We start from the raw sequence: 24,531 nt of genomic DNA, 5'->3' as shown, positions 1-24,531 counted from the left end.
CTCCATGTCTTCTTTTGTCTCCCTCCCAGTGCTGACGAAGGGTCTTCAACCTCAAATGTGAACTGTTTCCCTTTCCACAGAGCAGCCTGACCTGATAAACATTTCCATCATTTTCTATTTTTATTATATGACTAAAATACATGCCAGACTGAGGTGGAAGCCTACAAAATTCATGCCCTTGACTTGATCAAGATTTCAGTATCAGCCAGTGCTAATTATTTACTTCCAACACAATCTAACATAAATATACATGGCACAACGCTTTACAGTCCAAGTGACAAGGGTTCAACTCCTGCTGCTGCCTGTAAGAAGTTTATATGTTCTCTCTGTGACCGCATGGGTTTCCTTTGGGTGTACCAGTTTCCTGCCCACAGTCCAAAGATATACTGGTTGGCAGGTTAATTGGTCATTGTAAATTCTCCCATAAGTAGGCTTGGGTTAAATCAGAGAATTGCTGGGCAGCACGCTCAAAAGGCCTGTTCTGCACTGTATCTCAATAAATAAATCAAACAATCCACTTTCTTAGAACTTCATCCACCATGTACAACATTCATTCATTCCCTCTCCCAACATACAACTGCCCCTTACCCACCATCCCCAACTATACTGAGCACAATCTACATTATACACTGCTCAATCTCCAAAGGCCTCTTCAGTAACACTTCCCAACTCTTCGACCTCTACCAATTAAAAGATAGAATGTAACAGGCGGATGGGAAGACAATCACCACATTACACATCTCATCCTGAAAATATATTTGAAATTACTTACAGTACCTTTGCTTATAGATTTCATGATCTCAGAATATTGAATCAGATTGATTATTGCTTTATATGATGCAAAATTTGTTTTGCAGTAACAGTACAGTGTGAAGACACACAATTACTATAAATTACAAAATAAATAAATTGTGCAAAAAATTAATAATGAGGTTGTTTATGGACCGTTCAGAAACCTTAAGGCAGAGAGGAAAATGCTTTTCCTGAATCATTGATAAGTCTTCAGGCTCCTGTACTTTTAATGGTAGTAACAAGAAAAGATTTTCACAAACAATTCAACCAAGCCAACATCATTTAATAAAAAATTAATCATCCAGAGTCAAGAGAGGGAAACCTGGAGATGAAGCATGTTTGGATTTCCAGAAAGCATTTAACAAAGTGCCACTTAAAAGCCTGGTGCATAAGAGCGCAGAGAGAAGTGTAGCAACATGGATTGAAGATTGGTTATCACTGGTTGACAGAGTCAATAAATGTGCATTTTCAGGTTGGAAGGATTGATGTATCTAGTGGTGTGCCACAAAGATCAGTTTTTCCATTCTCAGTTACTTAATATACAGGAGCGTGATATACCAGTTTGTTGAGCAGAGTTGCAGCAACAACCTTGCACTCAGTGTAAAATTAGTCAGCTCCATCATGGGTACTAGCCTCCATAGTATCCAAGACATCTTCAAGGAGTGGTGGCTTGGGAAGGCAGTGTCCACCATTAAGGACCCCCACCACTCAGCACATACCCTCTTCTCATTATCATCAAGGAGGAGGTACAGAGCCTAAAGGCACACACTCAGTAATTCAGGAACAGCTTCTTCACCTCTGCTATCCGATTTCTAAATGGGCATTGAACCCATGAATACTACCTCACTACTTCTTTATTTCTGTTTTTTTCGCACTACTTATTTTTAACTTAACTATTTAATAGATATATATATATACTTACTGTAATTCAGATTTTTTTCTCTGTATTTGTTACGTATTTCATTGTACTGCAGCCATAAAGTTAACAAACTTCACGACATATGCCAGTGATGTTAAATCTGATTCTGATTTACATTAATGACCTGGAGGAGGGTGCAGAATGCAATGCATCCAAGTTTACCAATAACACGAAAACAGATGGGATGAGGATATTTGGACTGTGCAACAGGACAAATATATCTTGAAAGAGTGGGTGAAAACTTTTGAGTGGGTGTTACTTAATGTGGGAAAGTGTAAGGTTGCGCATTTCAGTAATGAATCTAATAGCAATCTATTATGATAATGGACAGAGTTTGAATGAAATGATTGCACGACAGGAATCTAGATGCTCCTGTGCCTGCATCATAAATGTTAGCAAGCAAGTACAATGAGTAGTTAGGAAGGCAAATATCAGCCTTTGTTGTGAGGGGTTAGTTTAGAAATAGGAAAGTATTGTTACAACTATACTGGTCACATGGAATATTTCCCCCTAATTTAGGGGACACTAGAATTGGAAACAATCCAAAAGTGATGTACCAGTTTAATCCTTGGGTTAAGAGTTGTTTCATCATTAGCTGCTAAAGAAGCTGCATCTGTACTCTTTGATTTTTGAAAGGCTCAGTTATTTTATTGAAACATATAAAATCCTAAGGACAGACATTGAGATGTTTCAACTAATGACAGTCTCTCAAACAAGTAACATAGGTACAGGGTAAAGGAAAGGTCTGTTAAAACTGAGATGCACAGGAATTTTTTCTCACAGCGAGTGGTGATTTTCTGAAGCTCTGTACCACAGAGACTTACCGAGGTCAGGGCAACCAGCACAGAAGATGAGTTGAGAGCTAGGGCACTTCAACAATGAGCAGACTGAATGGCAGGACCGCTCTGAGAGGATGAGTGGAGTAATCCTACTCTATTTTCTTGTATTCTTATGCTCCAAGAACTTTTGAGATGTGGTAACTTTTGTAATGCTGTTTAGGTGGGACATAACAAGATTCCATCAATAGCAATGTGATAAAGACCAGACAATCTGTGAAGGGACTGGAAGTTTAAGGTGCTGGAAGAACAAGAAATGATGGACGATATGTGCTAAAAAGGGTCACTTCTCAAGTAAAAACTAAAAGTCTTGCAGAAACATTCCTGCTGTTCCTCTGTGACATTTCTATTTCCTCACATCAGCGATCTTCAACGCCTCTCTACTACAACCATTAATCATCACACACACAATAGCAGACTTTGATCTCATTATCCCAAGCTGACTTGAGCACAAGTTCTAAATGCAGAAGGCAGCCATCCCAACTTTCTTTCTTCCCCCAGAACATAATAAAGAGCATACTTTTGCCTGAGCAGAGTACAATTTACCTTGAAAGAAAAGAATTTCTTCACATTAATAATTGAGCAACTTTGAACTACTTGGCTATTTGAAGTCCACAAAAAGGCACAATTTAATAAGTAGGCTGGCACTGGAAACCAGAATGTTATACTAATGTAAACATTCCCATTGGGGGTGCCTTATGTTGCTCTCTCAGATGGTAGACAACCTCTGGTTTAGAAGATTCAGGATCAAAGGTTCATTCAGGAATTTTGATGTGTAAAAATATTCTGCTTGTTTCTGTAATGGTCTTTATGGTTTCTTCTATTCATCGAAGTGTCTTGTAATATCGGCTACTCCGTTCTACTCCAGCTGCCTTAATATTGCACAATCTGAGTTGCTGATGTACTTACAAGTTTCACCCAAAAATCTCATTAATTCTAAAATCACAGTAAATTCAAGACATGGGAGGAGGCCATTTGATCCATCATATCTGTGTCGGCTAAAAATAAATGTTACTAAATCAAATCCCACCTTCTATGAATAATTCATAGCATTGCAGGTTAAAGCCTGAGTATCCACTTCAACTTGGATGGAAAAAATATTCATGTCCGATCCAACACTATAACCAGTTCCGTTAAATCCGTACCCCGGCTTTTGACAGCTCAGCTTTGAGAAATAGGTTCTTCCTACTTAGTCAGTCCAGACCACTCATAATTCTAACTATTCAATTGTCTCCTTTCAGCCTCCTGTTCCAAACAGATCTATCAAATCTGTCCTCACTGCTACAATTCTCCAGTCCTGGCAACAAACTCATAGATCTCCTCTGCACTCTCTTCAGTACAATAACCTGAAATATGGTAACCAGAACTTTACACAGTGCTCAGGCTGTGGCCTTCTGAGTATTGTGTTCTATTCCAGCACAGCCTCTCTGCACTTATGCAATTAATAAAACATCCCAGGTGGCTTTTTAACTACCTTGTCCATCTACCCTGATGCTATTAATGACCAGTGAACTTTCACTCTAATATTGCTTTTTTCCCTCAACGTTTCCCAATGTCTTTTTATTTTATTGTACACTCCCTTACACTACACACCATCCCAAATGTATTACATCTCTGAATTAAATTCTATTTGACACTTTGCTGCCCAACTGGCTAAACCATTTACAGTATATCCTCCTGAAGTCATAAATTATCTTCCTTGATGTCGGCCAAAGGGCCAAACTCCTTATCGTGCTCTTAGATTGAGACCAACGACATGAATATATAGAGCAAAAAGCACTGAGTATTGAGAAAGCTCACTAGTCCAAATACAAAACAACCATCAATCATTACCATTTGCTTTCTGCTACTGAGCCAATTATGGAGTCAACTAGCCACTCTCCCTTGGAGTTTATGCCCCTTTGCTCTTTTGACCTTGTAGTGAAAGCTATGTAGATTATAACAAAGGCAATTGCCTTATCTCTATAACCTCATTAAAAAATTAGTCATACACAATTTCCCTTAATAAATCAATGTTAACATTCCTTGATTAATCTATAGCTTTATAAATGAAAGTTCATTGTGTCCCTCAGAATAGATTTCAATAATCAGCCCACCATTGAAGCTTGGCTAAATGGCCTATAATTACTCAGTTCATCCCTTGTTCCCTTTATAAACAGTGATTAAAAACCTCAGCTGTCATCCAATCCAAGCATTGCTCGTAGCCAGGGATGATTGAAGATGATGGTCAAAACCTCTACAATTTTCTCTGCCGCATCTTGTAATATTTTGGGATATATTTTATCCAGGCCTGAGATAACACTAAAATGCTAAACCCTTAATACTTCATCATTTAGTCTGTTCCTGCCATCCAATGTTTCACAGCAACATACACACACGATGCTGGAAGAACTCAGCAGTTCAGGGAGCATCTACGGAAATGAATAAACATTTGACATTTCAGGTCGAGACACTTCTTCAGGACTGATAAGGAAGGGGGAAGGATGCCAGAATAAAAAGCTTAAGAGATCTTAATACAAATATAAAATCAATACATTCTCTTGTTTTCTGAAAATACAGCCGCAAAATTAATAAAAATCTATCCACAAACTCCACCTGCATAAATTGGTCAACTTTTTGATCCCTAATAGTTTCTACGCTTTCCGTATATATCCTCATTCTTTCTCTACAGGTAGTCTTCGAGTTACGAACATCCGACTTACGGACAACTCATACTTACGAACTGAGGAAGGAGAATGCTGTCCGCCATTTTAAGTCGGATTGCAACGCCATCCGCCGTTTTAAGTCAGATCGTGACGCCGTCTACCATTTTAAGTCATTGCCGTTGATACTGTGTTGAGTGTGTAACTTTGTATTTGGCTTAAATTTTTCTTAGCAAGATTCACACTGACCCCGACTCTCCCCCCCCCCCCTCCCCGTTCCGGTCGGCTAGTGGCGCAATGAGATCAGTGCTGGGCTGGAGAACGGAGGCTCCCGAGTTTGATCCAGTGACAGACTGCTACTGTGCGCACCTCCATTTTAAATTCCCACATGGAATTTCGTGGAGGATCAAATACCCAAACCTAGCACAGCCCCAACTTGTCCCATTTAACCTGTCTCAGTGCGGCAGACTTTAGGACCCAGGGAAATTCAGTACCATGGTCCTTAGGATCCAGCAGACCTCGGAGCCGGCGGAGGTCGGGACTCGCCGCCCGCAGTGTTTCTGTTCTGTTGATGGAAAGTGATCGTGATTGAAAATAAAGTGGAAATAATAAAGCTTTTGGAAAGAGGTGAAATGCCATCGGTCATTGGAAAAGTGTTAGGCTACAGTCAGTCAACAATCGGAACAATTTTAAAGGATAAAGAATAAAGTGAGAATAATGGAGCATGTGAAAGGCTCTGCCCTGATGAAAGCTACAATTATTACTAAGCAATGCAGTGGTTTAATTATTGGAATACATACATTTCTTAAGTGTTTTATATGCATAGAAAGGTAAAATATATACTATATACTAAGACAAACATTTGATTAACTGACGCTAAATAATACCGGATGTACTTGTTCCAACTTACGTACAAATCTGACTTAAAGACGGACTCAGGAATGGAACTCGTTCTTAACCCGGGGACTCCTGTATTTACCTTTGGACACTTCCTTGATTACTTCCTCTGAAATGTATTACAAATGCATTTTGCATTCTTGAGCTCATGATAGAGTCACCATTTTAGGGTTAGGTAGGCTGGGAAGAGTTGGTTGAAACATGCAGTTGGGCTGATTATGACATGGTCCACCTGAGATTATATTTTACCTCTTGGTAACCCAGGCAGAATATTTTATGTTCTCTCCCTCTCCTTCTACTTCCCACCTTCTAGCATGAAATAAGAGAGATCCCCTACATATTTACTGACAGTTCTTGAGCTGGAATCTTTCATCTTCTGTGTTTCATTGTTTATGATATTCTTCCCATTAATAAGGAAACAAATGGAATAAAAGGAGCTTACCAGAGAAGAAGAATCTACCCCAGTACAGGTTTCCCCCGCAACCCGACGGTAGAGCGTTCCTATGAAACCGTTTGTAAACCGAAATGTCGTATAGCGAAGAAGCAATTACCATTAATTTACATGGGAAACATTTTTCAGCGTTCCCAGACCCAAAAAATAACCTACCAAATCAAACCAAATAACACATAAAACCTAAAATAACACTAACATATAGTAAAATCAGGAATGATATGATAAATATACAGCCTATATAAAGTAGAAATATTGAATGTATGGTGTGGTATCAAAATTAGGAGGACAATGAGCCAAAATCGATTTGGAGAAAAAAAATCTCGCATGTGCAAGTACACACCTATGCACGTACACGCATACATACGCACATGTGTAGGCACGCACACGCATGCGCAAACAGCTGCCCGAACAAGGTTTCACGGTCATTGTAGTCTTTCTCGGGGTAAACACATGTATGAAGCGGGCGTCTTTTTTTTGTAAAAGCGAATATCTTCTTTGTTTAGCAAAAACAGGTACTAATGTAGGTCTTTCGTAACAGCGAGTTGTTGTAAAGCGAACATTTGAAAAACGGGGGACACCTGTATCACAAAGAAAACTTCACACTAAAGAGCCTACGGCACCTAGGGCAAAAAAAAACAGCACTTGAAACAAAGAAGAAAGTAGAAATATACAGTATAAGGATGTTAACTGTTCATCAGTCCTCATCTTTTACCTTACAGACAAGCTATGATTGCAAGTACTGCGTAATATCTAGGATGAAGGTAACTGCCTTGGCTCAGGGGTGGCATTCTTAGTCAGAGTCAAGGGTTCAAAGCTCACTCCAGAGGCCTAAACAAAAAAATGCTCTAATGCAGTACAGAGGGAGTACTAGACTGTCCAAAATACAATCTCTCAGATGATATCTTCAACAAAAGCCCAAAGTATGCAAACGATCGCTCAATATTACTCAAAGGTCAGAGTTCTTCCTTGTGACTAAACCAATAATTAGCAACACAATTTAACTTTTTTTTTGTAATTTAACAAGGGTCTAAGATATGAAACATTGATGTTTCTCTTCCCACTGTTATGTGGAACCAATAGACAATAGGTGCAGGAGTAGGCCATTCAGTCCTTCGAGCCAGCACCGCCATTCAATGTGATCATAGCTGATCATCCACAATCAGTACCCCGTTCCTGCCTTCTTCCCATATCCCTTGACTCCGCTACCTTTAAGAGTTCTATCTATCTCTTTCTTGAAAGCGTCCAGAGAATTGGCCTCTACTGGAATGCAGAACATTCCATAGATCCACAACTCTCTGGGTGAAAAATTTTTTCCTGAACTCTGTTCTAAATGGCTTACCCCTTATTCTTAAACTGTGGCCTCTGGTTCTGGACTCCCCCAACATCGGGAACATGTTTTCTGCCTCTAGCGTGTCCAATCCCTTAATAATCTTACATGTTTCAATCAGATCCCCCTTCATCCTTCTAAATTCCAGTGTATACAAGCCCAGTCGCTCCAATCTTCCAACATATGACAGTCCTGTCATCCCGCAATAATAGATGTGGAATGGAGTCACGATATTATCAGAAAACAACAGAATTTATTAACACTCAAGCAGAAACATAGAAAATTAAACAAGCAACTAACTTAAAACAAAGTTAACAGCACTGTGTGTCTATAACTCCCAAACTGTTAAACTTAGAAACAATTCTTAACAGAGTCTTACTGGAGCACAGTCTCAGAATGTCAGTTCAGAAAGTTTCAGGGATTCACGGGGCAATTGAGAGGAGACTTTTAGATTCGAAGTGTAGCGAAGGGACGATCTCAAAGACGGAGATTCAAATACAGCGAAGAAGCGAGTCTCACAGAGATACGCCAGAAACGGCCACCGTACCTTTCTGAAAGCAATTCGGCAGACACACAGTACCTTTCCAACGGTGATCTCACAAAGTGGCCACCGAACCTTTCCGGTGGAAGCGAGTTCACAGTGCGGTCTGTTTCAAAGAGTCCACAAAAAGTGACAATTTCACCACGTAAATGACAGGAGAGGTCCCTTTTCCAGGACTGGTCACCACACACCCAAGACCTTGCAGGCATTTACCAAAGTGGGTGCCAAAATCCACATTTGGATTACGAAATGTCAGTCACCCTCAAAATGCACAGCGTTATCGACTACCCACACCCTTTTGGGTTCGATCAAAGCTTGCACTCTTCACACTCACTCTCTTTAACAAGGACTCTGCTGCTATCCAAACACAACGACTCTCCACTAAAGTGTCTCTCTGGAGCAATCTGCACTGCTCCTTTTAGACTGCTGGGGTAAGTCATTGCATGACACTCACAGAAACAAAGTCACAGATTTCCAGTACATCACATACCGTCCCAAGAATTGATACTGGGGTGCATAACACACAGATTCCCAGTACATCATGTATCATCCCAGGTGTTGAAACTGGGATTCATAACCCCTTCCCCCAAAAAAAGAGAACATTTTGATCTATCAGGAGAAAAATTTTAACTACAATTTACACAATATACCAATGTACAAAATCTATAAAATGTACCATACATATATGGTTATCATACAGTACTCTACAAACTAATATATTACAGGTGTGTATATAAATATCAAATTTCACTGCATTAAATAAAAAGAAAATACATTGCAAGTTCAACATCTGGACAAACAGTTGACAAACATTATCTTTACCTTTAATATGAGTTATTAAAAGATCATATTCCTGTAAAATTAGACTCCAGTTCAGTAACCTTCTATTTTTGTTTTTTTTTATTTTACTCAAAAATACTAATGGGTTATGATCGGTATAAACCAGAAGTGGTTTCTGAGTTGTGCCAACATACACATCAAAATGTTGCAGAGCCAAGATAAGGGATAATAACTCCTTTCTCAAAAGTGGTTACCATAATAGCATGCCCGGATTCAGGTACGGGTCATCCCAAACTGGTGGCCACAGGATACTCAAATCGAATTCACATATGGATTATCACCAACAGTAGGTTATCACAAAGGGGACCATCTGCAAGGGAAAATTACCACCCAGGCAAGGGTAGATTCCACAAGGTTACCCCAATCACACCACGTGATAGCCACTTATCCAATCCCAAGACATACTCCAATAGTGATTTGCCACAGGGGTGCCTTCTTCAGTAAACAACCACACCCAGACAAGGGTTAACACACATGTTGTATTCACAAAGGTTTTCCCTCACCAGAGAATACACTCCTGTGGATTAACTATGTGACAACCACACTTTCATATTCGAATGGAATCAAACTCACTCTTACGGGCTACTTGGAGAGAGCCCAAATAGTGATCTCTTTTGTCATTAGGTTTCTTCTGTTTCAAACCTTTTCTCTCCGCTCCTCTCTGCAAACTTCTTCTAGTTGCAGCACTTGTGAGAGTCATTTATCAATACTCTGGATCGATCTCAACTCACCCCTTTGGACTACTGAAAGTTTAAACCAGCGACCCCACTCACTGCTGTCTTTCCATGATCGAACCCAGTTCGACTCTGATCATGTGTCTGTGTGAGAGTCATCTGACCTTGCTTAAATAAACATGCTGCAAGCAACCATAAACATCGATCACCCATCAAATAACTCCACCTCTCTTCGCCACAGCAACTCAGGAGCAGGCAGTGTCCAAACACACTGTAGAAGATGTAAACACAAGCTGCTCACCACAGCAACCCAACAATCCTGTAGTCAGTAGAAATCCAGCAGAGCAAAAGTCAGTCTCAATTCTTTCGGTGTTTTAAAGTGACAGTCCACAGAAAACATGAACCCTGGGGGTACATAACACCTCCCTACTAAAAGCAACATTTTGATCAAGGAGCAAAATTTTTAACTGTAGATTACAGAGTGTAAAGCATTACATGTGATTATGTAGCACATTACAGAAGCGTATACAAATACTAGTTTCTATTTTACTCTTAAACTTAATATCCAGTCGATTAACCATATTATCTTTGCCTTTCACATGCTTTGTTACAAAATCAAATTCCTGCAAAACCAGATCCTGTTGTATTCAAAAAGGAGTTTGATCAACTGTTTTCCCTTGTCCACTTTAAAACAGAACAATTAGCCATCATGTGAACACTTGCTTCCCAGCTTGAAAAGGACCTTCAAAGACTACCTGAACTTTACCATGAACAGATGCCAACTCATCACCAATGTTTTCTAAATTAATCACACTCGTTAAACTTACTGAAATCATGTTTACCTTGTAAAAGGTTCCAAACAAGTCATTAATTCTATTTCCAAGACCTTTAGTCCCATATGGTTCCATAGTAACACCTGCATGTGGTCCCTCTTGGTCAAAACAACATTTCCTTTATTTTGAGAAGTCTCCAAGCCCTGTCTCTCCAAACCGCAAACTTGGTTAACAAAACCACAACCCTGGGGTTGTTTATTTCTAAATTCCAAAACATAGTTGAACAACCCAACATGTACTGTCTCAGCAGACCACTGCTCCTTCAGCAAGGTCAAAGGTCTTGAAACCAACCCAGATTTCACAGAATGACTGAATTCCTTTCCAACCAAATCAGACATCTCAGGCTTTACCTGAGCTTCAACACCATGTTCAGCATCCTGCAGGTTAACAGATGCTTCAACAACCTGAACACAGGCAATTGGGACTGCCTCCTCTTCCAGGCTTTCATCACTAGTCCCAGCTTCAACTTCTAGTTCACCCAGATCATCCCAGATACTCTCTTGGAAGCTCTCATTTGGGAGAAACTTAACCTTATGTGTTAAGGCAAACTCGTCTGCTAACTTAGCAGACTCTGAAAGAGTCGCAGCCTCGCTTTCATCTAGGTATGTCTTTATCTCATCAGGGACACAACTTTTAAACTCTTCAAACAAAACCAACTTTTTCAAGTTGTTAAAATCATCACCCACATTTTTGGATGTGCACCATCTCTCAAACACACAGATTTGTCATAGGCAAATTCTACATAAGTCTGGTTCACAGATTTCTTTAGATTTCTAAACCTTAGTCTATAAGCTTCCGGAACTAGCTCATGAGCCTCAAGTATAACCTGCTTCACAAAATCATAATTAGCTGCCTGTTCAACGGATTAAGCCGTATAATCTTGTTGTGCTTTACCCTTAATTATACTTTGTAAAAGGATTGGCCATCTATCTTTCGACCATTTTAAACACTTAGCAACTTTCTCAAAATGTTAGAAGTACTTATCAACTTCTGCCTCATTAAATGGAGTAACAAATTTAACTTCTTGACTAACAACAAACGGTTTCCTAGAACTAGAAGCCTGATTCTCGGACCTTAACCTCACTATCGCTAGCTCAAATTCCTTCTTTTTGTCTGCTTCTCTAGCCTCAAAATCCCTGTTTATCCACTTCTCTTTCCACCACCACCATTTTAAATTTCTCGAACTTCATTTGCTCCAAATGTAGCTGCATCTCAAGGTTACTTAATGGAAATTTCTCTAACACCTCTTCATCAAAGTCTTTCATACAAATATAGTGCTCAGCAATGTTCCTCTGAATCACTGACTTTGTCGTAGCTGACGTTATCCCTGTAAACTGCAGTTCCTTAGCAATTTCCAGCACCTCACCCTTTTTCGCTTTTTCTAATGCTGCAAGGGTTGGTGATTCCAGAAAACTCCCAACATCCATTGCTGCCAAATTCCACACACAAACCAATTAAAAAAAAGGACTGGGTATTCCCCTTTTCCCAATAAGATCATTAATTAACCAATAAGCACCATATTGGTCTGATCCCAGACGATCCCCCGTTTATGTTACATGGAACCAGCAATAATAGATGTGGAATAGAGTCACGATATTATCAGAAAACAACAGAATTTATTAACTCTCAAGCAGAAACATAGAAAATTAAACAAGCAACTAATTTAAAACAAAGTTAACAGCACTGTGTGTCTATAGCTCCCAAACGGTTAAACTTAGAAACAATTCTTAACAGAGTCTTACTGGAGCACAGTCCCAGAATGTCAGTTCAGAAAGTTTCAGGGATTCACGGAGTAATTGAGAGGAGACTTTTAGATTCGAAGTATAGCGAAGAGACGATCTCAAAGACAGAGATTCAAATACAGCGAAGAAGCGAGTCTCACAGAGATACGCCAGAAACGGCCACCGTGCCTTTCTGAAGGTGATTTGGCAGACGCACAGTACCTTTCGAACGATGATCTCACGAAGCGGCCACCATACCTTTCCAATAGAAGCGACTTCACGATGCGGTCTGTTTCAAAGAGTCCACAAAAAGTGACAATTTCACCACGTAAATGACAGGAGATGTCCCTTTTCCAGGACTGGTCACCACACACCCAAGATCTTGCAGGCGTTTACCAAAGTGAATGCCAAAATCCACATTTGGATTACGAAATGTCAGTCACCCTCAAAATGCACAGCGTTATCGACTACCCACTCCCTTGTGGATTTGATCGAAGCTTGCACTCTTCATGTTCAATCTCTTTAACAAGGACTCTGCTTTCCAAACACAACGACTCTCCACCGAAGTGTCTCGCTGGAGCAATCTGCACTACTCCTTTTATACTGTTGGGGTAGATCATCGCGTGGCACTCACAGAAACAAAGACTCACAGATTTCCAGTACATCACATACCATCCCAAGAATTGATACTGGGGTACATAACACACAGATTCCCAGTACATCAAGTACAGGCAGTCCCCGGGTTACGTACGAGTTCCATTCCTGAGTCCGTCTTTAAGTCGGATTTGTACGGAAGTCGGAACAAGTACATCCAGTATTATTTAGTGTCAGTCAAACATTTGTCTTAGTATATAGTATATATTTTACTTTTCTATGCATATAAAACTCTTAAGAAATGTATGTATTCCAATAATTAAACCACTGCGTTACTTAGTAATAATTGTAGCTTTCATCAGGGCAGGGCCTTTCAAAAGCTCCATTATTCTCACTTCATCCGTTATCCTTTAAAATTGTTCCGATCGTTGACTGACTGTAGCCTAACGCTTTTCCAGTGACCGATGGCGTTTCACCTCTTTCCAAATGCTTTATTATTTCCACTTTATTTTCAATCGCGATCGCTTCCCATCAATGGAACAGAAACACTGCGGGCGGCGGGTCCTGAGCTGCGCCGGCTCCCGAGGTCCGCTGGGTCCTAAGGACAACCGCACTGAGACAGGCTAAATGTGACAAGTGGAGGTTGTGCTGAGTTTGGGTATTTGATCCTCCACAATATTCCACGTGGGAATTTAAAGTAGAGGTGGCTATGATTTTTTTTTAAGAGGTCGAGTTGCAAGCTCGAATTCAACCTGGCATGGATGGTACGGGAGTCACTGGATCGACATCAACCCGGCACAGGAGTGGTCTGACACTGGATCGAACTCGCGAACCTCCGTTCTCCATTCACCATTAAATGTAATGGCAGTTACATTTAATATCAGAGAATGCATATAATATACAACCTGAAATTCTTACTCTCAGCAATCATCTGCAAAACAAATTGTGCCTTTCCACACTTTTTCGATATGGAGACACAAGAGATGCTGGAAATTTTGAGGACGCACAAAAAATAGTGGAAGAATCCAGCAGGTCAGGCAGCATATATGGAAGAAAATGAACAGTGTTTCCCGCTGCGACCCCTCATCCCTTCACAGTTGCTGCCTGACTTGCTGAGTTCCTCCAGCATTTTGTGTGTGCTCAAAATTTTCAGCATCTCTTGTGTCTGCATATTCTGAAATCTGTTTGGAAACTTCTTGATGAACCAGTGGACTTGAATTTGAGGTTAGAGTTTCCTTTTGTATTATCTCATTATCACATTGATTATTTATGGTAGCTTGCTATATCCACATTTGCCTCATTGACTATAATTCAAAAGTACTTTCCTGATCACAAATAACATTTGTGATATCCTGGGGCTCTGACAGCCATAATGTAAATCCTAGAGTTTCTAGCAGTGTGCAGGATATCTCTGACATTCATTCTGCAATTAAAGAAAGAAAGAAAACCCTTGTACTTGCAAAACATTTTTCCAGAATCTCAAGTGTTTTCCACGTAATCAATTATTGCAAGTGCTGTGACTGCAGCGATGTAGGCACACATGGCAGTTACTTTGCAGAAAGATCCCAAAGGCCACAATCAATTACTTGGCTTTTGTCTGTGTTAAAAAAACATTTGGCAAGAACAGCAGGGGAACTCCTTGCATCACACTGGGCCGCTGGTTCATAAACAGACATTCCTCCAACTACAGAAACAGGTGAGAGGCTCCCCTATCCTCATCTTCTAAGGACAAAGGTTAGGAGCCATGCACCACTGCATAAAATGCCAACACTACTGAGTTCTGCTAGAACTTAAAGCTTGTACAAGAGTTATGGTGACAACTACTGCACTTGGCACACTCTTGCCATAGTAATGCAAAATCCAGATTATATCAACAGCCACCAATTGCTACAGCATCTCCTTAATGAGAAGGCAAATTCTTTCAACAAAGTCTAGTTCTCTTAAAGGGTGTTCCAGATCCCTGTACGGACTTGTATCAAAATAATCAAACTTCTGATGGCAGTGTGCGCAGCAAAACCTTATTAAGTCACTAGCTAGTACTCCTCAGATGCACTGTTACAATAATGGACTTACAGATGAGAGGGTTGAACATGCAGAACAAGAGTTATGGGGAGACAATGGAATAATTCATTTTTGTTCTCCTCAAACTGGGTTAAAGGGGAGATTTGATCGATGGGTTAAACATTTTGTCAGATTTTTATAGAATTTTTTAAGAGGAACTGATTTCATTGGCAGGACTATCATTAACCAGGAGAAACAGAATCAAGTTAACTCATGAAGCAAAGCAGAGCATTTATTGAGCTAGTCACATTTATAGTCTGGAATGCTCTGCCTGGAAGCAAATTCAATAATAATTCCCTTTCAAAAGGGAACTGGATAAATATATAAAGAGGAAAAAATGCAAGGTATTAAGGGCTAAGGAACGGGAATAACATTTTCAAAGTTCTGGTGTAGAGATAAATGCCACCTTCTATGCTGTACATGATCCCATGATTGATGCGTCTTTCATTTGGCCAGAAGGAAGGGAAATTAAAGCCAATTTTCCTGATCTTAACCATTCTCTGGTGTCAGTTACAAGAATAGAATAAGTGTTGATGTTAACACAGAAAGTGAAGAAATTAAAAACACCTAACATTAGAACAGTCCATCATCAGCAGTACCACAGTTCCCATTTGAATTACCGCTTTGCAAGCATTGAAAGGAAATCAATGCTCAGTCTGGAGCCATTGTTTAATGATGGCAAGAGATTGCAGATGCTTGTCCTGTGGGGAGGGGTGTGGTTGGGATAGCTTATTCTGATTGTCAAAAGTCACTTCCGTAGTGATTGATTAGTTTAGAAACAGTTTTTCTCCTTGGTTAGCTGCCTGATGTCCAGTTTCAAATATCCTAGATATATAGAGAGCACAGGTAGGAGGTTCCCTCTCTTCCTTTGTTTAAGGCAAGCGCTGCACATAGTCATTGAGAAAGTATGCTCTGCAGGTGCTTTTAGCTAAGTATGTTTGTTGAATATTCAGCTTTATAGTTTCTGTAACTTAGGGAACATGAATGCTTGGTTGAATTTTTACAATTTGTAAATAACTGATTAAAATACCTATTCACAGTCAGTGTTTTCTGTCTCACTTGCCACACACGCAAACCTGATTCAACATTACAATTTGGCACTGTGGTGAGCAAGATCTGATTTTATAAGCAGAAATGCATTTCTTTCAAAGGTTATTTAAAAGAGAGGACCCTCCATATGAGAGATGCAGAGTCCCAGATTGGACAGATTTGGAAGTCTCAGTAACTTACTGATGGGTTATGGAAAGCCAGTAGATTGGTCAGATCACTTAGATTTTGCTGGGGTTGAAATGGGACACCACATTGTTTCCATACTTAAATCACTGGGTTTTCCTCGGAGAAGGGACAGCCGACAGGATGCTTTCTGGTATTTTGCAGCGATTGTAAGGCATCAATATAAAATTATAACATCTCTAAATGAGGTCGAGGACCTCAGTCAGCACTCTATTATTCTGAGAGAATCACTACTGATGGCTCAGAGTTGGGCTACAAAGTTAGAGGGTACGAATACAGTGAGTGCTTGTCAGCTAATGAACCTACGGAACTTAAATGCTGTGCGCCAAGCAGGTTGCCAGCCCAAACCTGTTAAGGTTCAAGCCATGATGAGGTGGGGCGATGATTTTACTGTGGGATGGGGGATGGGGATGTTTGGCTGGACGATGAAAATGAGGGAGAGAGAGTAACGTGAACTCCTCAGTTTAATCCTCAAGATGATCAACCTCTCCTTTGCTTGTCCGAAACAGTATGGGCCAAGCCAATAACCATGCATTCCTATGCCCAATATCAGCCTGAAGCTTCTTCCTCCCAGAAGGGAGAGAAGGGGGAGGAGGAGGAGGAATATGTGGGGGTTGGTATAATGGATCCCTTCGAGACAACAGAGTTCAGAGAATTCTCAGCTAAGGAATTAGTGAGTTTAGGTGATAGGTACATACAAAAGGCTGGGAAGTCTTCAGCTACTGAGCATATGAGATGAGGGCGATACTGGAGTGAGGCTATCTAATAGAGAGATGGGTGCCTTAGGGAGCCTACCATCCCAACAAGCAATCTGACCACAGTGCTTGCTTCCCCTGAGCATAATGCATCACTATTGGTTCAAGTAATGGCTGCAGTTAAACTTGGGTACTCTTACTGAATGGAATTTAAAACCCCAAACGGAATGGAACACAGTAGAGTAGGGTACTAAAGTTCTATGCCAGTGGGCTCTCATCACAGAATTATACCGTGATAGTTGTAGCCCACCACAGGATATTGAATTAACTTCTGGAATGATTAGACACATGGTTACAGAGGCAGTTTTTCCAACAAAAGGGGTAGTGCCGTCTTTAATAGCACCAGTTGTTGTTCACTCCGTAAATACAGCGATTCAATTATGACAAGGTTTAGAGTACGTAGAAGAGGGTGCATGTAACCAGGTACGGAAGTTAGATAAGCAGACTAGGAGTGGGGGATCCCAGATGTCCCATAAAGAAACGTGTTTAGTGTTGCAGAGGAACAAGTAAATGGAGATCCCACCCCCACCCTCTATGCAATATGGAGGAAGTACTGTACAGGGAAGCAAGAGAAGGAACCTGTTGAAGGGGAACGGCTATTCTTCAAGTCCTCTGCAGATAGGGACTCTTTTTGTCCTTTGTCAGATTCCTCACATTCCTTTCAGGATTCCCTACAAAGAGCGATAGCTAATATTCACCAACAGTGGGAATCGGGGGGGGGGGGGGGGGGGGGGGTTAGCGCCTCATTGTTGTAGGGAGAGGCACTAACCACACTTCTCAGTTGTTCTCTGATAAGTGAGCTATTTCTCTTTTAAGTTTTTGAAGTTCCACACGAAGCTTTTAAAAAGGGGAACAGCCTCAGCTTTGTGCTTTGTGTTCTCTGGTCCTTTGTTTCTCGTTTTCTTAATCTGTTACATGTTTACTGTGTCTTAATCTGTTACTTTGTTACATGCAAATGACTCATTTCATACTGGCCATATGAAATTTGAGTTGATGGTGTAGAAATTTAGGCAGCTTCATTCCAGAAATGAGATACCCACATTTCAGTGGGAATTGAGTATTTGGGGAGCAATTCTGGTAGTTCTATTGTTTTTGTGTTTTCTAAATACAGGTTTCTCCCACTATCCGAAGGTACAGTATTCCTATGAAACCTTTCGTAAGCCAAAATGTCGTAAAACGAAGAAGCAATTACCATTAATCTATATGAGAAAAATTTTTGAGCATTCCCAGACCCAAAAAATAACCTACTAAATCAAACCAAGTAACACATAAAACCTAAAATAACACAAACGTAAAGTAAAAGCAGGAATGATATGATAAATATACAGCCTTATATAAAGTAGAAATATTGTATGCATGGTGTAGTTTCACTTATCAAAATCGGGAAGACAGCGACCCAAAATCGATTTGGAGAAAAAATCGGCACGTACATACACGCATATGTACGTACCTGCGCACACAACTGCCACATGGTAGGCTTTCTCGGGGTAAACACACGCATAAAGCCAGCGTCTTTTTACATAAAGGCAAAAATCCTCTTTGGTTAGCAAAAACAGGCACTAATATAGGTCTTTCATAACAGCAAGCTGTTGTAAAGTGAACATTCGAAAAACAGGGGCCACCTGTATCAGCACTTGTATCTCTCTGCATTACAGAATGACAAAGTAGTGAATGCTGACTTGTGGTGGGAGATCCGGTGATACATTCCTAGGGACAGCATTTGAATTTGCACACTGGACCAACAAGTCAGATTGCTGAATTTGTATGAGGAATCCTTACCACATCACAGAAGGGATGCCACTGTTATTGATTCCTTTGAGAAGAAAAAAGACTGGTAGAGGGAATTATATGGTTGCTTGGGTTTTGGAGAAGCAGGGAGGGAGTAGTCTATTCTAGCCAACCTCAACCCAGAGTATAATAACAGCCTTAAGGGACTTGAGCCTCAGTAGCCCTAGTGGAGTAAATACTTTAAAGCATATATGTCAAACTCAAGGCCCGCGGGCCAAATCCGGCCCGCGGTGGAATTATCTTTGGCCCGCGAGATAATATCTAATTACTATTAAAGCTGGCCCCAGTAATCGAAGCGCCTATGGCGTATGGTATGGCTAATGCTGAGTTTATTCAGGTACCAGGTTTTCAGGGTTTTTAGTGTTTATTCGGCAGTCTTGCTCGGCAGTCTTCTTCATAAGAAACGGAATTTGTAAAGTGAAACACTTTGTAGTTATAGCAGAGACTGAGACACATGAGAGCAGGCTGAAAAAACGGAGGCAACGAAAGCTGCGTTCGCACGCGTCCGACTGATCCGGCCCGCATGAAGCTGCATTTTGCTTAATCCGGCCCGTGACCTAAAATGAGTTTGACACCTTTGCTTTAAAGGTTGATATTTCCCTACATACCATTTGTTGAATTGGAAGGTCTTGACTCTTAAAGTGATTTCCCCACCTGACAGAGTATTGGTGTAGGTGATATGTTGAGTACAGGTACAAGGTACAAGGTACAAGGTGTGAGTAGGAACAGTATCTTGGGACAATTGCGTCTATGCCAAGTGGTGCTGTGAAGCTGGGTACTTGTTGGACACTGAATGTAGTTCCTAGACCTACCTGTAGTTCCCACAGGCAGGTGAGGTTGATAACTGGTGCTGTATGTATGCCATCCCAGTGCCTTGGGTAAGCACCTTTCCATGGTGGTTGGTAAGATGTCTATTACAAAGGAAGGAAGGCTTTGAATGATAACCTTTCTCAGCATGGTGTGGCTAAACTGTCCTGGGAACTGATTTTGATGACCTTAGATTACCTGCTCACAAAGGAATGTGGCACTTGTGCTGTTATTCAGTGAGAATGCTGCACTATATTCCTGATGGGTTGGTGAACATCACTCACCTGGTTGATCATATCTGAGCATCAACAAAGATAATCAAGTGGGGGAATCACACTCCTGGGTGGGGCTGGTAGCCTTGTGGGGCACTGGGAGGGTGGTCAACTACTGTAGAATACTGGGAGCTCACTATTGGGTTTACAGTCCTGTTTTATATGTAACTTAGGGCAGTGGTCCCAAACCACTGGGCAGTGGACCGGTACCAGGCCGCAAAGCATGTGCTACCAGGCTGCAAGGAAACGATATGACTTGGCCGTATGAAGCGATATAAGTCAGCTGCACTCAACGTATATTTGTTGACTATTTAGCTTTAAGTTTCTGTAACTTGGGGAACAGGAATGTTTGGTCAATTTTTTACTGTTTGGACATAAGTGATTATTATTCCTATTCACAGTCAGTGTTTTCTGTCTCACTCACCAGACACGCAACCTTGATTCAACATTACAATGCTGAAACCTGGAGCTAAAAACCAAACTACTATAGAAACTCAGTGAGTCAGGCAGCCGCCAACATCAACTCTGACCCAAATCATCGATTATCTCTATGCCTCCAGAGATGCGGCCTGACGGAGTTCCTCCAGTAATTTGCTTTTGATGCTATCACTTGATGAGCTTGGCAGAAAAAGAATGGCTCACCTAAATATAGACACAAGGGATTCTGCAGTTGCCAGTAATCCAGTATCTTGTGCTCAACCTGAATGCCTGAACTTTGCTGAGCAAGCTGACCTCAGATCAAGGAGATGTAGAGCTGGGATTCCCAACCTTTTTTATGCCATGGAGCTCAAGAATTAACTGAGGGATATGAGGACTCTAGTTTGGGAATCCCGGTGTAGAGCAACTCCCCAGGGACTGGATCTACAATGGTAATAACACCTGCATAAGAACTGGGAGTGGGAAGTATCTTATAACCAGGTACATGGAAAAGAGCACATTGATACTCAACTGTTGAAACAATACTTGAAAAACTCAGTACTAATAATTGACACAAGTCGTAGGAGTGGAGGAAAAGTGACGGCTTACCTTGTCACTCAGATCTCGTGAGACATAGTGCAGAATATCTCGAGCAACATCTGCAAAGAATGTGTCACCAGAAATCTGCAGAAAGATGCATCAATGTTTAGACTAAACAGCTAGGGAACAAAAATACATATGCATCTGGTTAACAGCAGAAGTCCATCACTCTGGAGTATTTTGTAGTAAAATTACATGAAGTTTTAATTCATCTCCCAGGAAAACAAATGGTAATTGCTGAGCATTAGAAAAATGAGATTTCACCAAGATTTTTTTGCATTCTTGGCCAAGCTTCACAATACTCATATTCCCTCAACTTCTGCTATACAACCCTCATCCAATATCTTCTGTCATCCACAGGAACTTGCACCCTTAATTCTCACAGACAACTCTCAGATGCAAGCCCCAAAATTTACCAAACTCTGTAAAAAAAAACTGCTTAAAGGCAATGCAGAAGGATCATCATTGGATGGAAAGGTCAAATATCCGGGGTTCAATCATTTCCATTCAAAATTCTAGTGAGGATGGGTTGTGAGGAGAAAATATAAATCAAAGCAACACACACAACAAGCTGGAAGAACTCAGCAGGTCAGGCAGCATCTATGGAAAAGAACCCTTCTTCAGGACTGAGAAGGAAGGGCAAAGACGACAGAATAAAAAGGTGGAGGGGAGGGAAAAGAGGCTAACTGGAAGGCGATAGCTGAAGCCAGGTGGATGGGAAAGATCAAGGACTGGAGAAAAAAAGAATCTGATAGGAGAGGAGAATGGATCAGAAGAGAAAGGGAAAGGAGGAGGAGTTCCGGGGGAAGTAATAGGAAGGTGAGAAGAAATAAAAGATCAGAGTAGGGAATAGAGGGGGGAGGAATCATTTACCAGAAGGAGAAATTGATATTCCTGCCATCAGGTTGGAGGTTACACAGATGCAATATAAGGTGTTACTCCTCCACCCTATGGATGGCCTCATCTTGGCACAAGAGGAGGCAGTGGATCAACACATTGGAACGGGAATCGGAATTGGAATTAAAATATTTAGCCACCAGGACATTCAAAGAAAATGAAACAAATGTTGCTCGAGTGTGATGGTTGGTTGACCTCACACTGCCAAAAATACCATACTTAGAAATTCTGAAACCATAATAGATCCATGGGTACAATGTGAGTTTTACCCTATATCTAGCCCATACTTATTTTCCCGATGGGTGTTTGATGAGACTGTGCAGAAGGGACTTTAATCTAATCCATTTCTCTGCCAGATTCACATATCTAACGTGGGCAGTGTGTGAGTGAAAAGATGCATGTTCCTTTCCCAACACTAACATTGCACATTTTGCCAATCACAGAAATTCAAAAATAAACCTGCATTGTTATAAACGACTAGATTACACCCACATTAATCTACAGCCTATAGAAGAAAATGCTCACCTCTGTGTTTAAGACTGATATTAGCTTGCGAGATAATTCTAAAGTCCAACAATAGATAGAAAGAGAGGTAAACAAATCCTATCATTTAGAAAGCTGACAACTTTCAGAATAGTTTATCGAGGGAAAAGTTAACAAGTTATACCTGATTACCTCCCTCTTAAGTATTCCTGGAAGTTAAGTGTAATGAGATTGGTGTCTACTAATTTTTTCCTAGGATAAGCAGCTCTAAAAACAAGTGTCTCAAGTCCCTAATGAGTTCTCATTTCCTGAAACTGCTGTAAGTTATTGATTTTAGTTAGCTGCCACCTGATTAATGCTTTTTAAAAACTTGTTCCTGAATTAGTTCCAGATGTCGCTCAAAGGTGACAAGAGAAAGTAAAGCAGGCCTGCGATTAAGAAGTGCTTGAGACTGTAATTATACAAGAGATATTGATTCCCATGCCAACTCAGTTCAAGTTTGTCATTCAACCATGCATGCATACTCACAAATACAACCAAACGAAACAGCCAACGTGCAGAACACAGTAGTCATTCACAGCACAAGGCACATATACAACAGCAGTAAAATACAATCACACAAAAAATATATATATAGTCCAAGTCCCCAAGTCCATGAGTATTGCAGCAGTCTGCAATCAAACACATCTTGTCTTCAGCTGAGCGAACATTGGAGGGCATCACCAACGCCAGCGTGGAAGCTGCGCCAAACTGCCTCCGGTGGAAGGTATCAACTCCAACGCCTCTCTCCTGGGCGGCTGCTAACAGGCGACACTGCAGTTTGAAGCCTAGTCCTCGCTACAAACGAGGCTACAAACCTCCACCCACCGTCCACCCCGCTGTTGGTCAATAAAACGGTGAATAAAACAGTAAATTGGACTTGCAGCTTTCCACATTGCCAATGTCCAACAGAGCCTTGCATTCACAAGAAAGGCAACTAAGACGATCACTTGCAACTTAAGACTGCACACTGCCTTCACACACCAACATCTCTCTGAGGCAGACAGCACCATAACCCGCACCAAATCCAGCCCCCTCAGTTTTTCTACCAACAAGCAACTCACTGATGGGGTAGACCTGCAGTACTTTTAAGTTCTTAGTGTCCAGCAGTGTTTTCCAATTGTGACAAATACAGTTTAAAAAAGACAGTAACATCTTTGATTGACCCCCATAGTAGCCACTGTGTCTGAGCACGCCGCCAACTCAGTGACAGTTCCTGATTGCAAGACTGATTCTTGCCGTAGCTTTAACCTAATTGCTGCTCTCTCAGTAATGCATCAGAAGGGATTGTGTCCAGCTGCAGAGAATCAAATACAAGATAACACACAAACAAACAGAACAATGTGCCACTGAGAGTGCACTATGTAAATATTGCTGCCACCTTTCAGATGAAAACGTTATCCAAGACTGTCATCTGCCCTCTAGGAAAAGATAACAGATCCCAAAGTTGTGTACTTTGCTTTACAGAAACATGGCTCACACCCATCATTTTGGATGCAGTGCTGCAGCCCAATGCCTTCACTATTCACCATTACAGACAGGTCAGTTCAGTCTTTTAAAGTTGGAGGAGGTGAGTATGCTTTATGATTAACTCATCGTGGTGCACATACTTGGTGGTTCTGTATCAGTCTTCCTCACATACCCTGTAATATCTAGTAGTCAAAAGTCATCCTTTTTAACTGCCAAGGGAATTTTCTGCCAAGATACTGGTAGCAGTGTACATTTCTCCTCAGCCAATGTCAGACAGGCACAGCTGAGCACCATGGTCAGCAGGCATGAAACAGCACGCCCTGATGCCTTCCCTATCACTGCGGGGGATTTCAACCAGGTCAGCATAAAGAAGTGTCTGAACAACTACCACCAACAGATCACCTGTGGAACCAGAGGAGCCAACAAATATGAACACTATACCACCATCAAAAACATGCCATACCTGCAGTTCTAATCAACAAGCTCAAAGACCTGGTACTTTCCTCTGTATCTAGATCCTTTGACTTCCTCACTGGGAGATCAAAAATAACATCTTCTCTTTGCTGGTAATCAACACTGGCGCACTTCAAGTATACATGCTTAGCCCATTGCTCCACTTTCTCTATAACCACGACTGTG

At 41.0% G+C, this 24,531-nt stretch overlaps 1 protein-coding gene across 2 annotated transcripts in view; it reads right to left on the bottom strand.

Moving 5' to 3' along the window:
* The window catches only part of spata20 (spermatogenesis associated 20), a 467,506-nt gene that overhangs the window by 350,267 nt on the left and 92,708 nt on the right, over nucleotides 1-24,531 (bottom strand). For both annotated transcript variants that reach the window (XM_073026743.1, XM_073026744.1), the window contains exon 9: nucleotides 21,013-21,087. In XM_073026743.1, the coding sequence (XP_072882844.1) occupies nucleotides 21,013-21,087 (75 nt within the window). The remainder of the gene's footprint in view (nucleotides 1-21,012; nucleotides 21,088-24,531) is intronic.

This window comes from Hemitrygon akajei, chromosome 22 (assembly GCF_048418815.1).
Source record: "Hemitrygon akajei chromosome 22, sHemAka1.3, whole genome shotgun sequence".
NCBI classification, from domain to species: domain Eukaryota; kingdom Metazoa; phylum Chordata; class Chondrichthyes; order Myliobatiformes; family Dasyatidae; genus Hemitrygon; species Hemitrygon akajei.
Note: the sequence above shows the minus strand (reverse complement) of the source record. Positions and strands in the feature narration are given on the sequence as shown.